Genomic DNA, 26,404 nt, shown 5'->3' with positions numbered 1-26,404 from the left:
GCTAACTGTTAATGCGTGCATTTAGTGGTAAGGCACTGCAACCTGTTATACCTGTCTCACTGTGAAGGTCACATAGGTGGTGCAATGCAGTGCTGTAAGCCATGTTACAAAGAGGTTGTTACACCACACTGTAATGCACCACAGTGAATGTGGCCTTAAAATGTGAAAGCATGCCCTCAGTTCAGAATTTTAGACAACATTCCCTCCCTAATTAAAGTAAAAATGAATGGAGAGATTAGAATTGCCATGCAATCTCTAGAGTGTAGGAAACCATGCATAAATAGCATGCAAGAAAAATATTTCTTCTCTTACGTATCTTCATGCTTGTGATGGCTGATGCAAATTATGTCATGCAGGCAAGCAAAGTGCAGAGGAGGTTTATGTGTGAAATGTCAGGTTCAAGCCGCTATCAAACAGACAGCACTGCCAATTGTAACGCACACTTTTTCTTCATTTATAAAAGTCCAGAAATGTACCTGATGATTATGTACTCTGTTTGCAGTTTCAATTAAACGTCCGATTATTTTGTGTAGTTTCCTGGCCACTGACAGCGAAATTAGTCTATATCATGTGACCAATGTACTATAACAACTACAAGAACTAATCCACTGTTACATATAAAAGCGCAACTCTTCTTTTAAGAAGAAAAAAAATAAGCAATTTCCTCCACAAATACACATATATTTATTTGATTATACAAATATTGTCAAAATCTTTACGGCAGCAGCTTATCCATTTTTGTTGCCCCCTTTGTGTGCTTGTGAGACAGTAAGTTGCAAGCAGCTGGTGGAAGGAAAATGTATTGACTTAAAGTGTATGCTCTGAATCAACCTAAACTTATTTTTGGGTTAGATGTGCAGCCTTTAAAACCATATAAATAAAATATTACACAAAAGAAAACCTACTTATTTTAGTTGAGGTGGTTAAATGTTTACCTCGCACTTTTTCAGACATGAAGAGATATTAAAAAATGGAGGTGTTCCATCCACCAACCAGTGTACTGTTGCCGTGGACACACAAGAAAAGCATAATATAAATCATTTGGCAATTATGGAAAATCGTGGCTTGCTGCAGACTGGAATGGAAAGGACATTTTTAATGAGTTGAGGATTTTTATACTTTTGCGGAGAGAAAAAAATCCTTCTGACCCAGCCATATACATTGCAAGGATTTTACCAAACACCGCTGCAGCAAGCTTACCTCTGTCTGAAGCTCTCCTTCCGTCTGCTTGTTTCCAGGCCATTTTCTCTATGAGTGGAAGTAGTAAAAAGGGTGTTTCTACAAAAAAACAACTCAGCCTAGTAAAACAGAAATTTCACATCCAAAGAACCCCCCATCAGTTGTTCACAGTCCCAATCCATATAAATAACACAAAAAGCAGCAAAAATAGAATGTGAAAATTTCTGAACACTCAATAGTGTTATGTTGCCATGGTTAGAATGAAGCATACATTGGGTTGTCTACCATGCCTATAAAATCATAACTCTTTGCAGTAGGATGTGGAAAGTGAATTTTAAAAATGTTCAAACACAAAATATCTTGTTTAGAAGTACCAACATTTGCAAGAAGAAAATTGGAAGTTTGCATAAGCTTATCATATTTGGGAACTGCTTTTCAATTAAACAACAGTTGATCAAGTAAAAGTCTGCTGATTTATGATATGGAGCATTCTATTCTGATTTGCCCCACTTATGTCAAACCAACAAAAGTTAATTCATGTAACACTTTTAATGACTAACTGTACATAGCTTCCTTGCATGCTTTTGTAACTCGAGGTTTCTTTTTAATAGAATAATAAACTTTATTAAAGCCGTTATAAACCCTGACATAATAATCATTGTTTCCTACTTTTTATTACCCATACAGTTACTGTATCTTATTTGCTTTTGTGCACAAGTATTATTGTCCATTTACAAATTCAAAGTTCCCAAAGCTCAGCTTATCTGCTCTGAAAGCTGCCGTTGCATTTTTGCATAGCTGCTTCATTTATATCTTAACCACTTAAGGACCAGGGCTTAAACCCCCGCCCCCCCCCCCCCCCCCCAGTGACCAGGCCATTTTTTACAAAATGGGCCACTGCAGCTTTAAGGCCTCGCTGCAGGGCCATACAACTCTGCACACAAGTGATTCCCCTCCTTTTTATGCCCACCACATGGCTGTCCCCAGTACAGCACTGTTATAGATTGCAGCACTGTACTATGTAAATAGATGGTGGTTTCACGTCTAACAGTCTCCTAGCGGCGATCACCACTGGGAGACTGATGGCTGAGAAAGGCTCCATCATCCAAGCAGAGATACGCACACATCAGTGTGTGCAATCGACGAGGTCTCCTACTGGATAAAATCTGTGATCACATCTCAGCTCTCTCTGATCTTCTCACAAAGTAGAAGCAGTTTCAGCATGCTGCTGCTGGGTAATAATAGTAGCAGACAAAGGAATGTAAACAAAATATAGCGTTATTCTTTACTATTAAGTCTTTACTGTTAAGTCTTTACTTAACTCTTTGGATGCTGCAGGAAGCTTTCCACGGAAGAAGAAAGTGCTGTTTTTAACTGTTTGAATGCTGTTCTACTAACACTTTTTGTGGTAGTATCTTATATGATGTAAATAATCGTTTATAGCAAAGAAGAAATGTTGAGTTTCATACCATTTTAAGGAATACAAAAATCTTCTGTATTCTGTTTTTCATCAGTCATTTCTTTATTCTTTTCTTTCTTTCTTCTCTTTTAAATCTTGATTGAAAAATCTTCTCCTGACCAGTGCTCCCCATCACTTGCTGCCACCTCAGCCCGGGCACCCGATAGCTGCTCCAAAAATTGCTGCTGCATGCCAGACTCTCCTGGCACCATCACTCCCATCACTCTGAACTGACCCACCAGACTTGCCAAGACCACTGCCACTACTCTTCGCTTCTTCCTCTAACACTGAAGCCCCAGCATAAGCAACTTTATAGCTCCTGCCAGGTCTCCCCATTGGTCCACTAAGTGGAGCAATGCAAATGAATCTGATTCTCATTGGTCCACTAAATGGATTAATAAGGAGCCCCAGTGGAAAATGAAGATACTTTTGCCGTGGCTTCAGTGTTACAGTGAGAAGCAAAGAGCAGTGGAAATGGTCTTAGTGATCCAGCGGATTGGCACAGAATGGGAACTGAAGGAAACAATGCAGTGGTGAACATCACGTGGCTGGTACGGAGCTTTGTGGCTTTAGCAGCAGACATCAGGCGAAAAGGAGTAGCATGTGCACATCTTCCGGTGGAATTAGACAGCAGTACTGTGATGTTGAAGGACAACTCCACAACACAAACTCTCACTACCTATTGCCTGCCATACAGGAGCATCACTCAGGCAAATAGCTACTATTTGCCTGAGTAATGCCCTTCATGTTTGGACATTACTCAAGGGACGTGTGCAATTGAGTTTGCAGGTAAATCCTGAGCAATGTCGAGTGACAAGAAGCTCACGCTGCATCATATCACCTCAGATTGCATATGGCACCTAAAGTTTTAAAGCTTGCAAGAAAGTCATGAAAGGTATCAGCCAAATCAACTTTTGTTGATTTGATGTCATAAATTCTGCTTCATGACCAAAACCATACCTTACCTCATTTGGATCTCCCCCTACAAAATGTGGTTCTTGTTGCGTCAGAGATTGCATATTACTGTAATTTTTGTTCATCTCTGGCAGTAATAAAAACATTTTATCAAGAGTGTAGAAACATTAGAACCACTATCAGAGTTTTAAAAAAGTTTTTGTTCCACAAGAGGAATATTGTCTATTGATCCTCTCATAAGTGGAGGGTAAAAATGTCTCTAAATGGGGACACAGGAAGCAATATTAAAATGACTGTGACTCTTGTCCATTCTTTTTTAAAAAAAATGTGTGCTGAATATAACTTTTATAAAGTGTAGTTACACTGATCATGGCATTGTAAAGTTTTGCTGGAGAGAGAGCACAAAAATATCCAAATTGTCTAAAAGCCAAGTGTGATCCTAACAGTTATAATTGAGGAATTGTGTTTGCCTGCTCAGTTTGCTCAATTCCAATTAACTAAATTTAGAGACAGAGGCTCATATGCAATTCCCTTTTTCCCCAAAGTTTTCTCCTAGGAGGTAATTTTGCAACTTCTTTTTAAGATACCTTTTCAGCAATTTGCAATTGAAAAAGTACCAAAAAGTAGGAGAAAAGGTACTATCAAAACTATTTTAAGTATTTTCTTGCTTGCTGGAGATTTAAAAGGCATTGTATTGACAAGTTTGAAAATATCACTTAGGAGAAAATTCAGGAGAAAAAAATAATGGCATATGGGCAAGAGGGTCTGATCCAATTCACTTTGTCTCCTAAGTTTCTCCTAGAAGATACATTTTCATCTTCTGTTCAAAATTACTTTTCAGCACTCTGAAATTAAAAAAGTACCAAAAAGTAGGTTATAAGGTACAGGCAAAATTATCCTGAGTATGTTGTTGCTTGCTGGTGGCATAAAAGGAATTTTATTGATATGAAGTAGAAATAGCATCTAGGAGAAAACTTGGAGAAAATGTGTATTGGATTGGGCCCTAATCTTTTAAGGAGGTCGAATTCAGAAAGAAAAGTCATGCATAAAAATGATCTGAAGATGTGATAGGTTACACGGTGATATCTAATAGTACTTTTATGAGTAATTTTGATTCTGATAGAGATTAGTGAGAACAAATATCTGTGCAAGCTTTTCAAAATGTTCTTATACACATCAGGGCCCATATGCAATACGTTTTTTCTCCTGTGTTTTCTCCCAGGTGATATTTTTCATCTTCTATTTAGAATAACCGTTTAGCACTTTGCAATTGAAAAAAACCCCAAAGTAGGTGGGAGAGTACTTTCAAAACTATGTTAAGTATTTTTTTGCTTGCTGGTAATTTAAAAGGCATTTTATAGACAATTTTGAATATATCACTTCGGAGAAAATTCAGGAGAAAAAGTTAATTGCATATGGGACCAGGAGAGTAGTCATGATCATCCGATTCCTAATGTATGTATGGACCACTGTAGTTAGAGTAAGTCCCTATCCCCCGGCAACACACTGGGTGGCATACAGATTGGTTACTTTGTGCTTTTGTTGGGTATGTAAACCTCTTAAAGGACCACTCCAAAGAACAAAATAAGCAGCTAAAATCTGACAGAACCAACAGGTTTTGGACTAGTCCATCTCCTCATGGGGGATTCTCATGGTTTTCTTTGTTTTCAAAAGCATTTCCTGAACACCAGTTTCTAAGTCTAACTGCCATTAGGAAGGAAGGCTGGTATGTTACTATTTTGGCTTTTAGCATTAGCAACTGCCTTTCAGGAAATGCTTTTGAAGAAAACCCTGAGTACCCCATGAGGATATGGACTAGTTCAAAACTCCTCAGTTTTGTCAGATTTTAACTTACTTTTTTTTTTTTTACTGGAGTGATCCATTAAGGATTCAGTTGGCCAATTAGCTATGACAGCATAACGCACATTTTGTTTTCATGGTAATCAAAATCTTATTGTCATTTTTTTATTTATCAAATGCAAAACAAAACTGTGGCAATCCCTGCTCATGTTCCTATGCTAGGAAGGGCCAGCAACTACATTGAACATTTAAGCTGCTAGATTTCTAGAAATCAGCTTTATGCTGACAAATTATTGGACCTAATTAAACATATTTAAATACTTATGTTTTTAAAATGATTGGTTATACGTTCTAGTAAGTATTTTAGCAGTAGTTTACCACTGCCTCTGTTTTACTTTTATTGCAAAGAGCTTCTAAGCCCAACACAAAGGTGGATGTGCATGAATAAAATAATAAGCATTCATAAATATATGTATATACATACGTAAAATCTCACATACTTGGGCATAACATGAATTATTTAACATTGTTGTGACTTGTGTAGCATAGAAGAATGTATTCAGTCATTTTATGTTGTCATTCTATGCTGAAGAGGAGCTGACTCCAGCATCCTTCACTGCAAATTAGCTGCATATAGAAAAATTTCAATCTTTGCAAAAACAGATTTCTGGCTTGTTTAATGTGATGGAAATTAGCAGTGATTAGGGCTAAACTCTAACTGTGGACTATGCTTCAGTTCATATTAGTTTAGAACAGTAAGGACATTGATTTCTGAGCTATACCTCAGAACCCAACTGCAACCAAAACTTCAATTTTAATTTTGTCTAAAATGGAATCAGAATAACTGATATAATGAAAAAGAGATGAATCAAAATCAGTACTTGCAAAATTTTAGCATTCATCAATCAGGCAATCAATTAAAATATTTTCATGCAAACTCAGGTCTAGAGACTTGAGGTAAATGTTTGTTGTATGATTCTGTTCACTCAGAAGCTGACTAGACTATATACCAACTGGCAATAACATTAAGCCATTTACAGTGGTTGCCTTAGCCTATCTTATACTATCAGAAATGCTACATTACATTGGCTCTAGATTACAACATCTATGGAGGATCATGCCCTTTTAAAATTAGGAGTTCTACACTGATCTACGCTGATTAGATCAGTCTATTATCAGAGCTGAAAGTCATGTGATCAAGGAAGTGTTTGCAGACCCCCAAATAAGGAGTGCTCTTAAAGGGGTTCTCTGGAACCTATTAAAAACAAAAACCTGACACTTACCTAGGGCTTCTATCGGCCCCCTGAAGCTGTAATGTCGTCCTCCTTCGATTCTCTGTTAGCCGCCACCAGTCCCAGTCTAATTCTTCCTGAATTAGAACTGCAGCTGCGTGGCCACTCCTGTGCGTGTCATCGGTAGAGATGGCCCAAGCGGTTCACACGCGAACTTGTTTGCGCGAACAACGCGGGTTTGGGCTTGCATTGAATCGCGAACTTTATGCGAGTTGGACTAACCCCCTATACTACATCATTGGGCTAAACTTTGGCCCTCTACATCACAGTCAGCAGACACATGGCAGCCAATCAGGCTGCACTGCCTCCTGGAGCCCCCCCCTCCTGATATAAGGCAGCAGCGTCTGCCATTTTCTCACTCTGTGTGCTGAAGGGAGAGGCATTGGAGAAATAGGGAAAGTGATAGTTAGGAGGTCTGTTAGCTTGCTCCTTGCTGATATTTGTTGATGAAAAGCACCCCAAAGCAGCTCTTTTGAGAGCTAATGTTCTTGTGATGTGTTTTTTTTAAGGTGGCCCGCTGACACTGCAAATAGTGCCCTGTCTGTAGCAGCGGCCCTTGCTAATTGCTATACTGTTCCAGGCCCAGCACATTCAGTGCCTAGTGTGACTGCTGCACATTGTATTATAATACCAGTCAATGCATACCTTTCACTGCATCTGTGTGACAGCACACTGTTTTATATACCAGTCACTGCATATCTTTCACTGCATCTGTGTGACTGCACACTGTTTTATATACCAGTCACTGCATATCTTTCACTGCATCTGTGTGACCGCATGCTGTTTTATATACCAATTTTTCCAAGTAATCCTGCGCTCACATGTATCACTTCCAATTCCGTATTTGTATCACTTATAAAGAAAAAGAAAACAACAAAACATAGCGTGATACTGCTTCAATAACTTATGATTATTTAGCAAATTCCCCAGTGACTTGCATGCACTTTAGTGTTCACCAGAGCTCAGTTATCATCAGTCCTCACCATGTGCCACCGCTGCCGGACCACAGACAGCGATAAAGGCTTTATAGTGAACACTCTCTCCCGACTGCCCAAAAAGTGAAACAGACACTTACACAGTGCTTAAACCAGGGTCTCACAGGTCCTCACCATTTATTCTGAGTGCCAGATCACAGACAGCAATAAAAGCATAACTCCACGAACTCAAATCACCTCCTCCTGTGTATAATCTATTGCAGCACCACCATTGGCCTCTCACCTTGTTGGTTGCTGCCCAGATTATAAGACAGCGACCACACTTGTATTAATCCCTGGCACTTTCCACAGCGTTTTGTCAGCATATGATATGAAGCTGTGAGAGTTGCTTCATGCTGCTGACAAAACGCTGTGGAAAGTGCTGGGGATTAATAGTAAGTGTGGTCGCTGTCTTATAATCTGAGTGTGTATATGAGTGTGTTGGGGGGCACATCTGACCCAAGATAATAAGGTCATTGCTTCATTGTGGACATACCAAATTCGATCAGCTGGACACTCAGTAACTGTTGTACTGTCATTCAGCTACCTCAGCTCGACCATATGGGCTTGAAAACCTCTCGCCATGGTGCGCACCAGTCCAGCACGGCCATCACTACACAAACAGCTGTTTGTGGTGCGTTACACAGTGAGTTTGGTCTGTCAGTGTGAAGCAGTACACTAATTACACTACCTGATTGATGTACAAGCAGGCAAGATGTTTTAAAGCACTTTCTGCCTCCAATTTAGCAATGCGATTTCTGCCCTTAAAACCCTGCTGTGCGTCAAATTCGTAATTTTCCCTGGGACTTTTGGCGTGTATCCCACTCTGCCATGCCCCCCTCCAGGTGTTAGACACCTTGAAACATCTTTTCCATCACTTTTGTGGCCAGAATTAGTGTTTGTAGTTTTGAAAGTTTGCCTGCCCATTGAAGTCTATTGCGGTTCACGAAGTTCGCACGTTCGCAAACTTTTGCGGAAGTTCGCGTTCGAGGTTCACGAACCTAAAATCAGAGGTTCAAGCCATCTCTAGTCATCGGTAGCTTACTGCGCGGGCACAGTACAAGAAAACTTTGTATTGCGCCTGCGCAGTAAGCTTCCATTGACACGCGCGGGAGTTAGCACTGTTTGTCTATTTAGATGAATAATTAGACCGGGCCGGTGATGGGTAACAGAGAATTATAGGAGGACGGCGCGGGGCATTACAGCTGCAGGGGGCCGATAGAGGCCCCAGGTAAGTGTCAGGTAAGGTTTTTGTTTTTAATATGCTCCACAGAACCCCTTTAAATACATTCCATTATGATTAAGTACAAAGAAATAAGCATGGAAAACATTTTTTCATATTGTAAATTTATCATCTCTCCTTATGAGAATTACAGATAATTAATCACTTCAGCCTACAGTGTTGTTTCACCTTATGCATCCAAGCAACTTTCACCTCTCATTCATTCATCAATATCACTACTTATCACACTAAAATGATCTATATCCTGTTTTTGCTAAGAATTATTTTATTCTAAATCCATTTTAACAGGAAGATTAAGAAAGAAATGGAAAAAAATCATTATTTCTCAGTTTTTGGCCATTATAGTTTGAAATTAATACATGCTACCATAATTAAAACTCATGTATTTTATTTGCTCATTTGTCTCGGTTATTACACCATTTAAATTATGTCCCTATCACAATGTGTGGTGCCGATAAAAAACTCGAGATGCTAGCATAATATTGCCCGTTTAACTCTGTAGTAAGGCCACATCTGGAATATGGAATTCAGTTCTGGGCACCACATTACAAAAAAGATATTGCAGTTTTAGTGCAGGTGCAGAGACGAGCAACAAAATTGATACGTGGGATGGAAGGTCTCGCTTTCCAAGAAAGGTTAGATAAACTGGGTTTATTTAGTCTAGAGAAAAGACGCCTTCGAGGAGATCTAATTAACATGTATAAATTCATCAGAGGGCAATATAATAGCTTGGCGGATGAGCTTTTTGTACCTAGGCCTTCTCAAAGGACTAGAGGACATGATCTGCGCATGGAGGAAAAAGGTTTTAGCCATTTATTTAGGAAAGGGTTCTTTACAGTAAGAGTGATTAAGATGTGGAATGCCTTGCCACAGGAAGTCGTTATGGCAAACTCTATACCTGCATTTAAAGGGGGCTTAGATGCTTTCCTTGCATTGGAAGACATCCATGGCTACAATTACTAGGTAATGCCTAATGATGTTGATCCAGGGATTTTATCTGATTGCCATCTGGAGTCGGGAAGGAATTTTTCCCTTTTGGGGCTAATTGGACCATGCCTTGTGGGGTTTTTTTTCGCCTTCCTCTGGATCAACAGGGATATGTGAGGGAGCAGGCTGGAGTTGTACTTTGTACTGGTTGAACTCGATGGACGTATGTCTTTTTTCAACCAAAATAACTATGTAACTATGATATTTTAGTTGGAAATAAAGGTGAATTTTTTTTCAATTAGCGTCCAACACTATTTACAACCTTATAATTTAAAAACATTATAGTAATATACTCTCTTGACATGCATATTAAAAAAAGTTCAGACCCTTAGGTAACTATTTATGGTTTTTTTTAACTGTAATTTTTTTTTTATAAAACATTTTATTTGGGTAATTTTTGGTGTGGGAGGTAAACCGTTAATTTTAAATGTAATACTATGTGTTTATGTAATAAAAATGTATGTGGATGTAGTTTTACTATTTGGCCACAAGATGGCCACAGTCAAAAAAATGTTTTTGTCCTGGAAGCGAATGCTCTCGCTTCCAGGAAGCATAAGAGGGACCGGAAACTTTTTTTGCTCAGAAAGACCACAGCCTCTGATAAGAAGCCATCGTTTTTTCTGCCGTGGACTTCGAACAATGACTCGGGGATCATGGTAGGCGGTGTGAGCAAACCCGGTGCAGCAGCAGCAGGGCAGGCTTTCTGGATGGATTTATCAGATAGACCTAAGTGGTTAAAAATGTATTTTAACCACTTTAGCCCACAGGCCATTTTACCTTAATGCCAAAAGCCATTTTTACCTGTCAGCGCTCCTTCCATTCATGTGGCCATAGCTTTATCACTGCTTCTCACACATGAATGATATATATCTTGTTTTTTTGCCACAAATTAGGCTTTTTGTGGGTGATAATTGTTTTCAGTAACTACTTTATTTTCTATGCATTTTATAGGCAAATGCAAGAAAAAAAAGAAAAAACACACTATTTCTCCAATTTCCTCCCCTATCGTTTTAAAATAAACAATGCTACGATAAATAAAACCCACCCATATTATTCGCCCATTAGTCCCTGCTATGACAACATTTAAATTATGTCCCTAGTATAATGTATGGCAACAATATATTATTTGGAAATAAAGGTGTATTTTTTCAGGTTTTTTTTTAGTGTCCTGTCAATTGCAAACCTTTATTTGCCAAAATAACAGAAATATACCCACATGACATACATTTGAAAAAAAGCTGAGTCCCTAAGGCAACTATTTAAGGATTTTTTTAATGGGTTTGCTTGAAAACTGGGGTGGTGGAGGGAGGAGGCCATGGAAGGGATTCATTGTATTATTTATTTTATTAAAATTGTGTGGAGTCTGTAATTTAATTTTTCGGCACTAGATGGCACTAGAACCACAATCCTGAATTACCAGGAACTGTTTCATGTCCATTCATTACAGGCACTGTGATACTGTAGGTTCGGAGAAGCCTTGCTTCCCTTCCCTAATCACTGAGATGGAAATTTTGAGTGGCGATTGCACGCACCCCCTAAAACACTGGGCATTTATACACTTCCAGATAGACTTAAGCAGTGCCAATTTGGATGACTATATAGATTGGCTGAAGTGGTTAATTTTACCATAATGTTTTTGGAAAATCATTTTTTTTGTATGTATTCCAAAAACATATTTTCATATCTCACAAAAATAAAGTGAATGAAAATGAGGGACGGCTACTAATACTATAAAACATTTTGCTAGCATTTTGAGCCTATGCTGGTATTTTTTTTTTCATATATTGTACCAAATAAAAAAAATTCTATTGATCTTGACCATTTTCAAGTTAGATGTATGGCTTAACGGTGTTAGCTGATTGCAAAATGATTGTGTTTAAAAAAGTACAATGCCGTATGTGTTGCTTTTCTAATAACAGCATAACAATCTCTATATAAGTTGTACTAAAAAAATAAAACTAAATAAAAAACTAGAAACACCACTTTTCACTGCCTGACAGCTTATTTGCTGTTGATAAAAACTGTCCTTTCTGGAACTCCATTCCCCACTCAACTAATTGTTATCTCTCTCTCTTTCCATTCACACAGGACATTCTGTAACTGATAGTTCCCATTCTCTCTGAAATAGATAAAAGAAAAAGAAACAGCAAGAAAATGACTGAAAAACCTGATTTTTAGAAAAAAAAGTAACAGCATTTTTTTTAAAAAAAAATGTTGTGACTAGTGATATCAAGCAATACCAACAGCGCAGAAGCAGCACCACAAGGGGAAATTAAAGTGAACTTATTAAAATCTGTAAAAGGAAATTTTATTATGTTCTAAATGGTGAAAGTTTTGGTAATATGCATAGAACCAAAATGGCCACCACTCAGCCCATCAAATCATCAAATTTCCTTTTACAGTTTTTAATAAGTTCACTTTAATTTAGTAACAATGGTGGTGGAGATGCCACTTTGAGATTTAGTGCTGTCATGCTATCATAATTTACTCCTCTTCCTTCCCCTACTGTTTGTATCTCTTAACCCTTAAGCTGGGCATACACGGTCAGATTTATGCGCCGGATCGAGTCGCTGGCTTGGTCCCGGCGCATCCCTGCTCGTCTTCGCCAGCGCCTGGATCAATCCCCGCTCGTCCCCGCGGGCACACCTTATTTTCCGCTTGTTTTTTTCCATTGTCTGCCCGCGAGGAATCGAGCGCCTCGCTGATCGGACCTGTTGGAAATTATCAATCGAGCCATCAGCGGCTCGATTTATAAGGGGGGAACGAGCCGTGTATGCCCAGCATTAGATTGTAAGCTCAAGAGGGCAGGGCTCTCTCTCCCAGTGTTTTCATCACTGCTGTGTAATGATAGTACATGCAGGGGTGCTTGGAAGTTTGCAATCCCTTTCAAATGTTCTATATTTAAATTAATGTGACCTAAAACACCATCTAATTTTCAAACAAGTCCTAAAAGAGATGAATAAAACCAAGTTAAATGAAACAACTAACTATTTCATTTGGTTTTGTAATGATTGAAAATATGATCTGATAGCATATGTGCCTATGGAAAAAAGATGTGAATCCATAGTATTATCATATAATTTGAATATATAATCAGAACCATGTGTCTTCAAGCAATGGGATGACAATTAGGTGTGAGTAAGTTTTAAAAAATGGGTATCCAGCACAGCCTGATTCCACATACAACATATTTGAGGATATGCATCATGTCCTCAGAAAAAGAGTTGTGGATGCCCAAAGAATATACATTCATATGAAATATATATTGCTTGACAATCACATTCAAGCAAGTGCTCAAAACCCACCTCTTCAAGACGGCCTACTCACCCTCTACCACACAGAAACTCTATACTTAATACTTATTCTACGGCCCTATCTAGTGTGTCCACCTCCGCTCCCCTTAGATTGTAAGCATTTGGCAGGGTCCTCCCTTCCCTAGTGTATTCTACATGATCATGTGCTCCTTTCCTGTGACTGCCTCATACTTGTAATATTGGGCCCACCTAACCAGCCCAAAATCATATGATCATGTATTTTGTAACCTGTTTGCCTTGTATAGCTTTTCCTATGTTGTATAACCTTGTTACATTACCTTTGTCATCCTTTGTATCATTGTATGTATTTCTTGTCCAGTGCTACACAATAGGTTGGCTCTTTATAAATACAATATGTAATAATAATTATTACTGTATATATGATTAAAAAAATCAGAAACTTTCAAGCACCTATGTGTATTTAGCTTGTATATATATTTTACAACCTATATATTTATATTTTTGCATTAAAATGTAAGTTTTCTGTATCCCCACCCCTCTATTCTTCATGCAACTCAATTTACTATGTAATATTTGTTGTGCAACACCACCAAAAATGTTGTCACTAAATCCATATTAATAAGAAGAAAATGGGTGTGTGGTATATTTGGCTTTCAAACCAACACCAATAATTAAAAATGGCATTTGAGCCTAGACAAAATTACAAATTTACCAAATGCAAGAGGAGTAAAGGCATTCTTGGGAGATTCTGTATTTTCTCAGTGAGCTAAATTTCTCATAAATGCCAAATACAGCTGGTCGCTTACATTAATTATTTCTTGCTTCACTAATATTGTTGACTGATGTACTTTGACAGCATAGATAAACTTTCTGCTGTCTCTTTTTTAGAATTAATTGTTATACATGCTGACCTAACTAAAACTTTTGCAAAGTAGTGAACACTATTTAGAGTTTCATTTACAATAAGGGCCCATTTCTGCTGTGCCAGCATATGCCTAGCGAGAGGCTTGCTGGCACTTTCAAATCCTTCTAGCCTTGCCATGTATCGGATGCGTGATGCATATTTTTGCTGCATGCCATCCGATTTTTCACCCGCATGCGAACCTGATGGCAGCCTATTGATCTTTAATAGGCTGCAGTTCCCCTGTCGATTTGCAAGCCAAAAAATGCAGCATGTCAGACATAGTGGAAATGGGCCCTTAGTCATTTCTTAGATCTGCAGCTGCAGGGAAGTGGTCCTTGCCACACCACACATGGAAGCAAAACATCTATCATTTTAAACATTGACTAAAATCTAGAAGGGATTGGTTCTATTGTCACGTAACCACTACTTTAAAGCATGGAATTTAAGTTTTTTATTTAAATTATTCATTTCCTTCCACCCAGTTGCTTAAAAATAGGGATACTGGAACTATTATTGACAAGAGTTGACTTTAGAGAAAAATAAATAAAGTGAGGTCATTATAGAAGCCTCCATTTTAACCCCTTGTGTTAAAATGCCACTTGTCCTGTTGAGATATGCATTTGCACAAGCATTTGGAGTCCAACCACCTCATATGTCTACTTGTTCTATGCAAGTTAGTCAAAATGTGGCAATACGTGTAAGGCCTCAATCACAAAATTTGCTTTGAAAAATGCATTGAAAAATGTCTATGTGATTTCACACATTTTGTAGGAAAGTGGTCTTGCACAGGTGACTCTCAAAACCTTCTGGGAATGTGAATCTCAAATGCATGCAAAATCCCATTGCAATGTGATTTTTAAATGCACTAATTGACTTCTATTGCAATGCATTTGTGAGCACAACACACAACACACAGAAATGCATACAACAGTCCGTTATGAAATTGCGTACTACCACAACATGCAAATGTGAATAAGGTACATTAAGGTACACCCATTAGGGCAGCCCCCTCCTTCAACATCTTCAAGAAAGTCCTCAAAACTCACCCTTTCACTCTGGCCTACTATCCCTCACAAGTGCTCTAAACCTACAGCTGAACTCTGGTCCCCTACCATTCGTGTCCTTACCTCTCCCTCTAGATTGTAAGCCTTTGGGCAGGGTCCTCCTCCTTTTGTGTCCTACCTGATCTTGCACCTCCATTACTGTGAACCCATGCTATGCATCTGAGTGAACCTAACTTGCCTAATCTCCATGCTCCATCCAGTGACTGACTAAGCATTACCTGGTACTCATACTATGGTGTGTGATCTGGTTTTCTTGTATTCCTGTATTGTCATATTGCTGTATGTCACCCCTAAATATTGTCTGTAACCTAAATTAATGTTCAGCGCTGCGTAATATGTTGGCGCTTTATAAATACAATAAATAAATAAATTAGAAAACATACATTTTCCTTTGTCCTTGTGGATCGCAAGCCGTACGGTTTCATGAATGGTGGATGGTAATGAGTATAGTGTGAACAAGGTTTAAGTGGGGCTAAATACATTTCTCTTAACAGATACCTCAATAGACATATGCCATGATGAGATAAACATGTGTATGTATTCTCCTGATTTTACATAGAACTATGATATGAAAATGTTTTGCTTTTTTTCTTACTGTAAGTTTTAAGAATTCGGGCTTTAAATGACTGTTTAGTTGGCAGTCAACTGCAGTCAGACTTCAACATAAGTATGTATAGGCTGTAAAACTGTGACTGAAAAAAAACTAATCTGAGTCTAGGTAGCAGCTAACAAGTTAAACATTTCAAGATGTATCCATATGGGAGCTGAATAATTTAGAAAAAAAAAAAAACATGCTCATGTACTCAAGACAGTCAAGGTGAAAAGATGTTTAACCTTTTTTTAACCTTTAAAATAAAATGACAATATGGGACTCCAGGAAAGTATTATTTAGGATTAGGATTATAGATACAAACGTTAATCTCATCAGTTTGTTTTCACTTTAGGTGTGCTTTAAAACATGCATGATTCACATTTCTTGTAATATTTAATGTGCACCAACCTTCTTTTTTCTCTTCCTGGGCAAGCTTAATTTTTGTATCTGTAATGTCCTTGAACGAGGACAGAAAAAGAACCACGTCACCCTTTTCATTTTTTATCGGAACGATGTCCAACAGGCACCAGAATGATGTTCCTAAAAAATGCAAGAAAAAAAAAACAAGAACAAAGCAAAGTATATCAATATAAGCACAGTGCTGAATCAAAAATGTACAAACCTAGCACTGCAACTAATGTCATTTTAACCAAATCTTATCGGAAAGGTCAATAGTCAAGAAACCACAGCTGTTCAGTAAATGTAAATCTGCTCGTCTCATCCGGTGCAGCTTAGCAGTACTCCTCTTTGTGGAAGTAAAGCATTGATTTAAATGCAAAATTTATCAGCTGGGATCATTAAAACACCCTAACGAAGCTTCTTATTACTTGTAAATTACACTTCTACTTTGAACTGCTTATTGATCATAACTGTCTTTTTTTAATGGGATATTTTCCAGTATGACTTCTAAAGTTTGCTGTTTACAGTGCACGTCTTTCTCTGGATTAATTATAAAGTTGTCTCTCCCTCATTATCCAGCCTCAGAAGACCTAATGTCCAGTGTATCCAAGGATCTAATTCAGTCTGAAGCAAATGTGACTCTGTCTTGAAATAGAACTGCGCAGAGGAATCTGTTGCATTAATACTTATATAAAATGCAGTTTAGCTTCTAAAAATAGTAGAACAATTTTAACATCACATAGTGCAATTGGTACAAGGACCTTAAATGCATTCCTTTACATACACAAAGTATTTTTATTCACTACAGTGATCTGTAGAATAAAGTGTCAAATGAAAAAAAAATATAATGTTATTGAAAGAACATAATTTAGATTCTTACTATTTTTTTTTAACGATTAGTTTATATTAAACTTGATCATTATACTTGCTATCCACAGACAGATGGCAGATGCACAAACAATTAAATCAACTTACGGTGTGTTACATCGTTCAGGGACGCCAGTGATTAGATCTCTGTGCTTGAGTTGCCAAGTTTGCACAACCAGATGTAGCAATTACAAAAGAGTCCAACTTTTCCCATTGGAATTTAACTATCACTATTCTACGGGGAATATGACAGTAGGAGTGGGGACATTGCTGAATGCTTCTGTTGTAGCAGCAATGTGCCTGAAAGGATGGTGTGAACGTACTAACAGCTATGGTAAGAAAAGTTGATTGCTAAACTTACCAAAAGACATAAGCCAGTTAGTGATTCAGTGCACCAAACTCACCTAATAAAAGAAATATCACTTTTGTTCAGACTAACCCTCAAGTCTGGTCTATACAGTACAGACAGATTTAAAGTGAATCTGAAGCGAGCTTTACATAAAAAAAAAACCTGATACTTACCTAAGGAGATGGAAGGCTTTGGGTCCTATAGAGCCTTCCTGTTCCTCTACTTACACTTTTGTTTCCCCGCAGGCTTCTCCTTTTAAATTTCCTGCCACGGGAGGCTTCGGAAGTGTTTGGAAGCCCAAGTGCTCCCGAACATGGGCAGCTGTATACAACGCACGTACGAGCACGCCAGAGAGGGCACTCACAAATGTGCAGCGTGGATCAGTCCGTCTTGGGGAGCCCGAGTGCTCCCGAAGACTTCCGAAGCCCAGACGCAATGAGAGAGAGAAGTCTGAGACCCCTCTAAAAGCAACATGTTGCTTTTGAGATGAGACACAATGCTGGGATCAACTGCCAGGCTTTCATGAAAGCCTGCTAAAGCCATCCCTAAATGCTCCCAAGCACTTGAATGAGAAGGCGGTAGATCCCAAAAAACGCCGCACCCGAAACTACGCAAAAGCATCCATGTGAACAGGCCCTTAGTAAGTTACTCCCAGTAATGAATTCCTTGCTAATGAGATCCTCCAAAAACTACCTACACTTAGTAGATGCAAGTAATGTCTTTCATAGGGTGCAGGCTGATACCCATCACATTAATGATAACCTCTCAAAAGATCAACCCAAAGGTGAAAACAATTGCCTTTAAATGGCATAAAATAAGTTCTCATAAGTCATGTTGGTATAAAATGTCCTATAATTGCTGGGCAGATCTGATAGACTTACACCTGGTCCTACTCTGACTATACAGAACAAAATGAAGCACAATGCAAAAAATGCCTCCCAATTCTTTCTCATTTTTCTATCAAGTAATCCACCACCTTTTTCTTTTAAAGGACAACTGAATTGAGAGTGATATGGAGGCTGCCATATTTATTTCCTTTTAAGCAATACTAGTTGCCTGGCTATCTTGCTGATCCTCCGCCTCTAATACTTTTAGCAATAGACCCTGAACAAGCATGCAGCAGACCAGTTATTTCCGACATTATTTTCAGATCTGACAAAATTAGTTGAATGCTTGTTTCAGATGTGATTCAGACATTACAGCAGCCAAATAAATCAGCAGAGCTGCCAGGCAACTGGTATTGCTTAAAAGGAAATATAGTAAATAAATATGGCAGCCTCTATTTGTCTCTCATTTCAGTTGTTCTTTAAATCCATTGAATAAATATGCTTTCTTGCTTTTGCTTTGTTTCAATAATGCAAGTTGTCTTTTCATAACACCTTTATGAAGGTTTTTTTTTTAGAAATAGTAATGCGCATGTCTTCAACATGAATTTACAAAACAATACGTATAATAAAATCCAATTATAATTATGTTTTATTGCTTAGTAGAATCTATACATTGATCTTTCCATCTGATGTGAGGAACATTTCTGCTTTGTATGCAATAACTAAGGGAAGTAGTGAGGAAATCATACTGAACATTTGAAAGCAATGAAAATCTGAGTTTGCCATTTCTCTTGATTGAGCATATGATTGTTTGGAACAGTAGCAATCAGAGAAAAAAGAAAAAAAACCTTAAAGCAAACCTATTGTGCTGCAAAAACTGTTGTCCAGATTGGAAAGAATAATGGAACATCACATGTATGATTGGTGATAGCTAAAGTGAACCTGTATTGGTAAAATGGGCCTGATTCACAAAGCGGTGATAACTCAGTTATCACGCCTAAAAGACTATAGGCGTGATAACCTTTGCACCGCTGAGTTAGCACCGCTTTGTGCTGGTTATCGCGCGCAAAGCCCCGCGCGCAAAGTTTTTGCGCGTGCAATCGCACAATTCCGCGCGCAGCGCCCACAGGGCTTAATGGGCGCATCGCGCTGTGCGCTGCGCGACTGCGCACGCGAGAGTCTTCTTATCACGCCTAAACTGAGTTTAGGCGTGATAAAGGGCTTTTCACTGGCGTGCAAACAGTTTGCACCGCTTTGTGAATCAGGCCCATTGTGTGAAAGCTGATAATACCTCCATCTAAAGCTTTGAACTGGGCAGAACTTCCCTCCCCCACTTCCCCCGCATAGCAACAGATGCGTCGCTAGCCTGGAGGCTGATGATGTGGGAAGGATGATCATTTTAAATAGATTGGCGCACCCAGTGGCATTCAGAGGAAGTGTTTCCCAAACTTTAAGTTTAGTACTGATTTGGTTTAGCAATGGATCCAGGTTTAAAGATATACATTCCCCAGGGGATCTCGAGATTATAATGCCTAGGTATTTAAAGGAGCTTACCCATTGCAAGGGGGTGGAGAGATGTTGTTGGGTCTGGGGAAAGAAGTCAACAGGCATTAGAGAAGATTTTGACTTTTACTCGTGCCACCGGGTTAGTATATAGGAGTTTTACCCAGCCAATAAAGGAGGGACCAAATCCGAGTCTGCGCAGGACCGCAAACAGGAAATCCCATTCCACAGTGTCAAATGCCTTTTCGGCGTCAAGGGATAATACTACTCTAGTGCCAACCTCATCATGTTTAGTTTGCAGGTTGAGGAAGAGGCGGCGTAGATTAAGTGCTGTGGAGTGGTCGGGCACAAACCCAGACTGGTCCCTGTGTATTAAAGAGCATAAAACTATACTTAGATGGCATGCGAGAACTTTAGCTAGTATCGTCACATCAGTTTGGAGAAGTGAGATTGGGCGATATGCTTTACAATGGCTAGGAGGTTTGTCAGGTTTTAATATTAGAGTAATAATGGCCTCTCTCAGAGTAAGGAAGTTCTTGTTGTCCAGAGCAGCTGTGCATAGTTGTAGAAGTTTGGGGGCGAAAAATGTAGAGTGTAGCTTATATAGTTCCATAGGTAGCTCATCAGACCCGGGTGACTTGGAGGCTGGGAAAGAAGAGATAGCCTCTTCTATCTCTTTCATGGTAGATAGCCTCTTCTATCTCTTTCATGGTAAAGGCAGCATCTAACTTAGATGCCTGAGGTGTTGACAGAGTAGGGAGTTCAATTTCGTTTAGATAGTCAAGGATCTCAGATGTCGGTCTGATGGTCCCACTGGCATACAAATCACTGTAAAAAAGATACAAATCTATTAAAAATTTCTTCTGGAGAGGACAGTACCTGGCCCCCCATATCCTCAACCCTTAACACAACCTGAGGAGATTGCTGTTGGCGTGATATTTTAGCATGTAGGGCGCCACACTTATCCCCGTTTTCATACCAGTTTTGTTTGGCAAATAGCATCTTCCTGTTTGCTCTTTCAATTAACAACTGTTCAAGATCGCGTAATTTAAGTTTGTAGAGAGCTTCATTCATTGGGTCAGGCGAGCTAGCATATGTCATTTCTGCTTTGGATAATTCTTTGCGGGCAGAAGTTTCAGACAGTGCGGATAGTATTTTGACCCTTTTAATTTATTTCATAAAACATTCTTTGAGATGTAATTTGGCTACGCTCCATATAGAGGTAAAGTGGGCTGTATCGCCTTGCATTAAGAAAAATTGTTGAAGTTTATCTTCTAGCTGCATGGTGTCCTCCACCTTTCCCATCCAGAAAGTATTTAATTTCTAGAGATTTGCTCTAGGTGTAAAGGACCAGGTGATGGACATCACACAGGGAGAATGATCAGATAAAATAGTTAAGGTGTAACTGACCGCTTGAATATTTGGAAGGAGAGTATTGCTTACTAATATATAGTCGAGTCTTGAACAAGCATGATACGTGGCGGACAAACAGGAATATGCAGGGGTATTAGGGAATTTGCTATGCCAAGTATCGCTATGGAGACTAACTGCAGCATTTTAAGCAACTTAGTGGGAGCCGAGGATGCAGCGGGGGCAGGCACTTTGTCTAAATGCGGGTATAGGACATAATTAAGGTCACCTAGCCAAATGGACGGAAGGTGTGGATGCAAAGCTACAAATGCTAGTGCCCTTCTGATTACATCATATGAAAAAGGAGGGGGGATATAAATAGCCAATATGAGTAGAGGCATACCATAAAGTGAACAGTGTATAAATATATATCTACCCTCCTTGTCCACATCAATGGTGTTCATTTGGAAGTGCACTTGTTTTGTAATTAAAAGAGAGACAAATCTAGATTGTGAGGTAAATACTGAGCTGTAATGCCAGCCTATCCATGCCCTGCGTAGTGAAAGTGGCATAATGCCATCAAATTGAGTTTCCTGTAGAGCTATCACATCCACATCTTGTTTTCTAAGGGTATTGAGTATCACTGAACGTTTGACCTTATCACGCAGGCCTCTCACATTCCATGTGAGGAATGAGACTTTAGACAATGCCATCATAAAAGATATAGAGAATAGAGGGTACCGGATCCGCCAAGCCAATAGTGCACTGTAAAAACCTAAACATTAACATAGAACATTGAGGTCCCAGCTCTTGACATAACTCACTCAGCCAGAGCTTATCACAAAATAACACACTGAGTGGCAATGCACCACTCACAAGAAATATCGTGGACAAAATGCCCGCGACACTTCGAGCAAAGGTTTTGAGCGGTGCACGGCCAGCCAGCGGGGAGAACACCAGGAAGGGTGCACAATGTCGACCCATACAATAAACCATCAAAAGAGCCATCCCCTGGGCCGTCAGTGACGGGGCGGGGAGGGGGGGAGCGGGACCACCCCCCCAAAATTGCAGCGGGGGTCTCCCTCCCCTGGCCCAGCCCCAGCACATCGCTCGAGAGAGTAAACACTTAAAGGAGAATAGGCATCCTAGAACAAATCCAGAGGCAACATGGTATAATAATGACTAGGCCTGATGCATATTGTGAATAATAAATGAACATTTAGAACTGTAAAACAACATGTTAGTGCTATGGTACTAAGGATTATCCAAAGAATAAGTATCAAAAAGCAGAAACTCCTGAGGTAGGGGTACCCGTACACATATAGTTTTCTGGGTATATATCAGAGAGAAGGGGGACATCTGTAATAATGCGTCACATCTGCAATTCGAGATGGTGTGGCTTTAGTCCTCAAAAAAGTGGTAAAAAAGTGGGGTAAGGAGAAAAAAGAATAGAAAGTTCCAGTGCATTATGTAGGTAAAGTCAGCAAGTTATACTGGTACAGGACACATAATATGTCTGCAGACGGAATGCAAAGTGTAGTTGTGCAGATTATAGGTCCAGAGGTGAACGGGGGAGAAAGACAGAAAAAGCAACATATACTTTACTTTACTGGTCCGGTGAAGCTGCAACTGCAGGGCGGGAGTCCAGCCATGTTAAGACATCCGAGGCTGCATCGAAGAAGTGGGTCTTGCTATTCACTATCACTCGGAGGCGAGCCGGGAAAAACATAGAGTATTGGAAGTCAAGCTTGCGTAGCTTACGTTTGATGTCCTGGAAGCTAGCCCGTTGCTTCTGGGTTTCAACCCCGAAATCCGGGAAGATGGATATTTCCACCTTGTCTAGACGGCTATTCCCCTTCTCACGGGCAAGGTGGAGAATCGTGTCTTGATCTTTAAAATGTAGCAGTCTACCAATAAATGTGCGTGGTAGGGCCACTGGAATTGGTTTGCGGGCAGTGATGCGGTGGGCGCGCTCCACTGAGAACATGGATGTAAAGGCCTCAGCACCATATTGGGAAAGGAGTACCTCCTCTAGGAAATGCACGGGATCAGAACCTTCAGCCTTTTCAGGTAGGCCTACCAGGTGAATATTATTACGGCGTAGCCGGTTCTCAATGTCTTCTTGGTGTGCCACTACAGCTGTGATTTGTAATTGCATAGCTTGGGATTGCTGTGGAAGTGGGTGGCAGTCATCCTCTAGCTGTGAGATATGGTGCTCGGCATCTCCCACCAGATCTCTTAAGTTACTGAGATCAGCATGAAGCAGCTGCAAGTCTGCCTTCACCTCATCCACCTTAATCGAAAAAGTGTCCGTTAGTGAGGCGTGCATAGCGGTAATAGCCTCCAATATACGTGCAGTATCCGGGTTAGTGTCCTCCTCATCAGGCCAGGCGCCATCTTGGGTGGCGCTTCTGAACTTGTCCAGAGGGCTCACAACTTTCTCCTTGTCCTTCTCCTTTTTATCGGCAGCTTTCGGAGGCATTTTCCCAGCAATCCGTGCAGGGAGAGTAGGGGAGAAGGTAGATAGGTCTGGCTGCAGCGTAGGATCTCTCGGTGTGGAGGATTCAGCAGGATTATAGCGTCCCGGAGGGAGAGCTCAAGGAAGACGCATCCTCTCACATGCTCGCACAGACCACGTCCCCCACTTATTATTATTTAGCATTTATATGGGGCTGACATCTTCCGCAGAGCTGTACAGGGTATTTATAGTTTTGTTACTAACTGTCCCTCGGAAGAGCTCACAATCTAATCCCTATCATAGTTATATATCTATGTATGTATTGTGTAGTGTACGTATTGTAGTCAAGGATCAATTTTCGGGTGAAGTCAGTTAACTTATCTGTATGTTTTTGGGACATGGGAGGAAAATGGAACGCCCGGAGGAAACCCACACAGATACAGGGAGGACATACAAACTCCTTACAGATGTTGACCTGGGTGGGATTTGATCCAGGGACCCAGGGCTGCAAGGCAAGAGTTCTAACCACTATGCCACCATGCTGAATATTAAATATTAAATAAAAATAACATTTCACTTAAAATCAGTCTACTTTACCCTTTAAACCGCTGCTACATGCTTTCAATAAATGTATAGTGCAGTGCCACAGTTATTTTCCTCTGCTGACTAATGCAGTTGCATTGTATCCTGTTTTTTTTTCAAGGTCTATTCAAATTGTTTTCATAATATTTCCTTGACGTGAAAAGACATACTACTTAGGGAATTATATTTTGTGCTGAGTAGTCAGAAGAGGCTAATACATTTCATTCTAGGATGCCGGAATTCCAATACCAGGTTGTAGTTGATAAAATATGTTACACCTTTAGAAAGTGTTTATCGTCAATCTTTTTCATTACTATGCCTTTCTGAACCATGACAAATCAGTGTCTGCCTGTTGAAGTGGGATGTTCAAAGTTATTATACCATGTACACAGGAATAATAGCAGTAATCCAACTGAAAGCCTCATAGATAAGGCGTTAGATTTACAGTGCTGATAAAGTACTTTGCAGAAGAGCATTCTCCAAAGGCTTGTGCCTTTGTATAGTAATATTCACTTGAGTTACATTGGTCTTCACATGCCTAATCTGTCTTACAGAGAAATATGCATTTATTTATGTATTTATTTTTTCATATTGCTAACCACTTCAGCCCAAGGACCTTAATCCCCCTTAAAGACCAAAGCATTTTCAGGCTCTGAAGATAAGACAGATTGACAGCCACAGTTGTTTTGTAGTTGGGGACATACAGGCCTGTCTTTAGCTAAAAATTAAATGACAGTTCCTGATTTTTTAAAGGTGGAGATTAGAAAATGAAATGAGTGAAAAAAAATGTTTTGTGTTGTCTTGCTAAAAAATGTAGAAAGCATACACACAGTTAGGTTAAATGATCAATGCTATTGCAACACAAATAGTGTTAAACTTGTATAGACCAATACAGATTTACTATTCCTGGGCAGCTTTATTTACTTTTCTCACACTTCGCTGTTCATAAACAATACCATGGCCCATATGCAATTACCTTTCTCCTCAACTTTCTCACAGGAGGTATTTTTTATCATCTGCACAAGTAACTTTTCAGCACTTTTGCAAATGGATTGAGTATTGTCTTGTTTGCTGGTGGCTTAAAAAGTATTTTATTGATAAGGTGTTAGATCATCTCTTTGGAGAAGGTTTATGAGAAAAGTTGATTGAATATGACCCCATGTGTCAATATTCACATGCAGGATGTATGTCATATTAAAAATGGTGCTCCCTCTGAATACTGCTCCTTCTTGGCTGTAGAATGTACTGGTTAAAGTCTAAGACACCACCTTTGACCTTGGAGACCAGGACTCAAATCCTTGCTTAAGCCAGTACTTATTCAGTAAGAAGTCCTTGGGCAACACTCCTCAATCCTCCAGGGTGGCCCACTAAGCATGCCTAGAGTGGCTTCAGCTCTCAACCGCTTTAAGTATGACAGGAGAAAAGCGCCATGCAAATGTTAACATTATTCTTTTTTCTTACAGGGGGCTTATTAGATCTGATTTAGGCAGGTTCTCCTAGGCTGGAGATCATTAAAGGGACTCCGAGCACCTCTCATGGGTATGCCTTTAAGCCAGACGACTTCCATCAAAGTCGTGCTATGACCCCTCTGGAGGAGCCTCTTGCAATGGCCATGCATGTCACTTCATCTTCCTGCTTCATTCAGTGATGCACTTCTTTAACAGAGAAGACAGGGGTGACCCAGAAGTTATAACATAGCCAAGATGGCAGCCGCGATTTTTAAATTGTATTGAACGTAAACTATTTGATGTAGAACGGAGATTCAGGCATCAAATGAAGCACAAGCTACAGAATGGTATGCATCTTTAAGTACTTTGCAGTACTGGTCAGAGTCTCTTTAAAGGCATACTCAGGAGAGGTGCTCAGAGTCCCTTAAAAAAGTCCTTGACTGATCCTTAAACTTTGACATGAATTTTTATTTGTTCTCTGCTGTTAGGTTTTAAAATATGCAATCCTTGTTGGATCACAGCAGAGTTTTGCTGAATGGTCAAAATTATCTTAAAAACATTGTGTTGCCATTTCTATTGATTCACATTATGACAATTATTTAGCCTAGAATTTATGGACCTCTAACCCTAGCAAACTGTAGCCCCAGCTCTATCTATCTATCTATCTATCTATCTATCTATCGATCGATCGATCGATCGATCTATCTATCTATCTATCTATCTATCTATCTATCTATCTATCGATCGATCGATCGATCGATCGATCGATCGATCTATCTATCTATCTATCTACCTGTCGATCGATTTGTTATTGCCCTTGCATGCAACATAAATCCATTATCAAGAAGATATCACAGTCATGGATTTTCTCAGTATCACAGGCTGCACATGACCTACAATTGTACATTGGGAATTCACTACCGGTATGTGATTCTAA

General features: G+C 39.5%; 1 protein-coding gene across 6 annotated transcripts in view; it reads right to left on the bottom strand.

The window, feature by feature from the left end:
• The window catches only part of KCNH8 (potassium voltage-gated channel subfamily H member 8), a 506,682-nt gene that overhangs the window by 187,167 nt on the left and 293,111 nt on the right, over window positions 1-26,404 (bottom strand). For 4 of the 6 annotated variants that reach the window (XM_068236110.1, XM_068236111.1, XM_068236113.1 and 1 more), the window contains exons 3-4: window positions 16,093-16,224; window positions 1,201-1,278 (exon numbers count right to left, since the gene is read on the bottom strand). In XM_068236110.1, coding sequence (XP_068092211.1) covers window positions 1,201-1,278; window positions 16,093-16,224 — 210 coding nt within the window. The remainder of the gene's footprint in view (window positions 1-1,200; window positions 1,279-16,092; window positions 16,225-26,404) is intronic. The other 2 variants (XM_068236112.1, XM_068236114.1) reach the window with 1 other exon arrangement.

The sequence above is a fragment of the Hyperolius riggenbachi genome, chromosome 5 (assembly GCF_040937935.1).
Source record: "Hyperolius riggenbachi isolate aHypRig1 chromosome 5, aHypRig1.pri, whole genome shotgun sequence".
Classification (NCBI taxonomy): domain Eukaryota; kingdom Metazoa; phylum Chordata; class Amphibia; order Anura; family Hyperoliidae; genus Hyperolius; species Hyperolius riggenbachi.
This window is presented reverse-complemented; position numbering and strand designations above follow the sequence as displayed.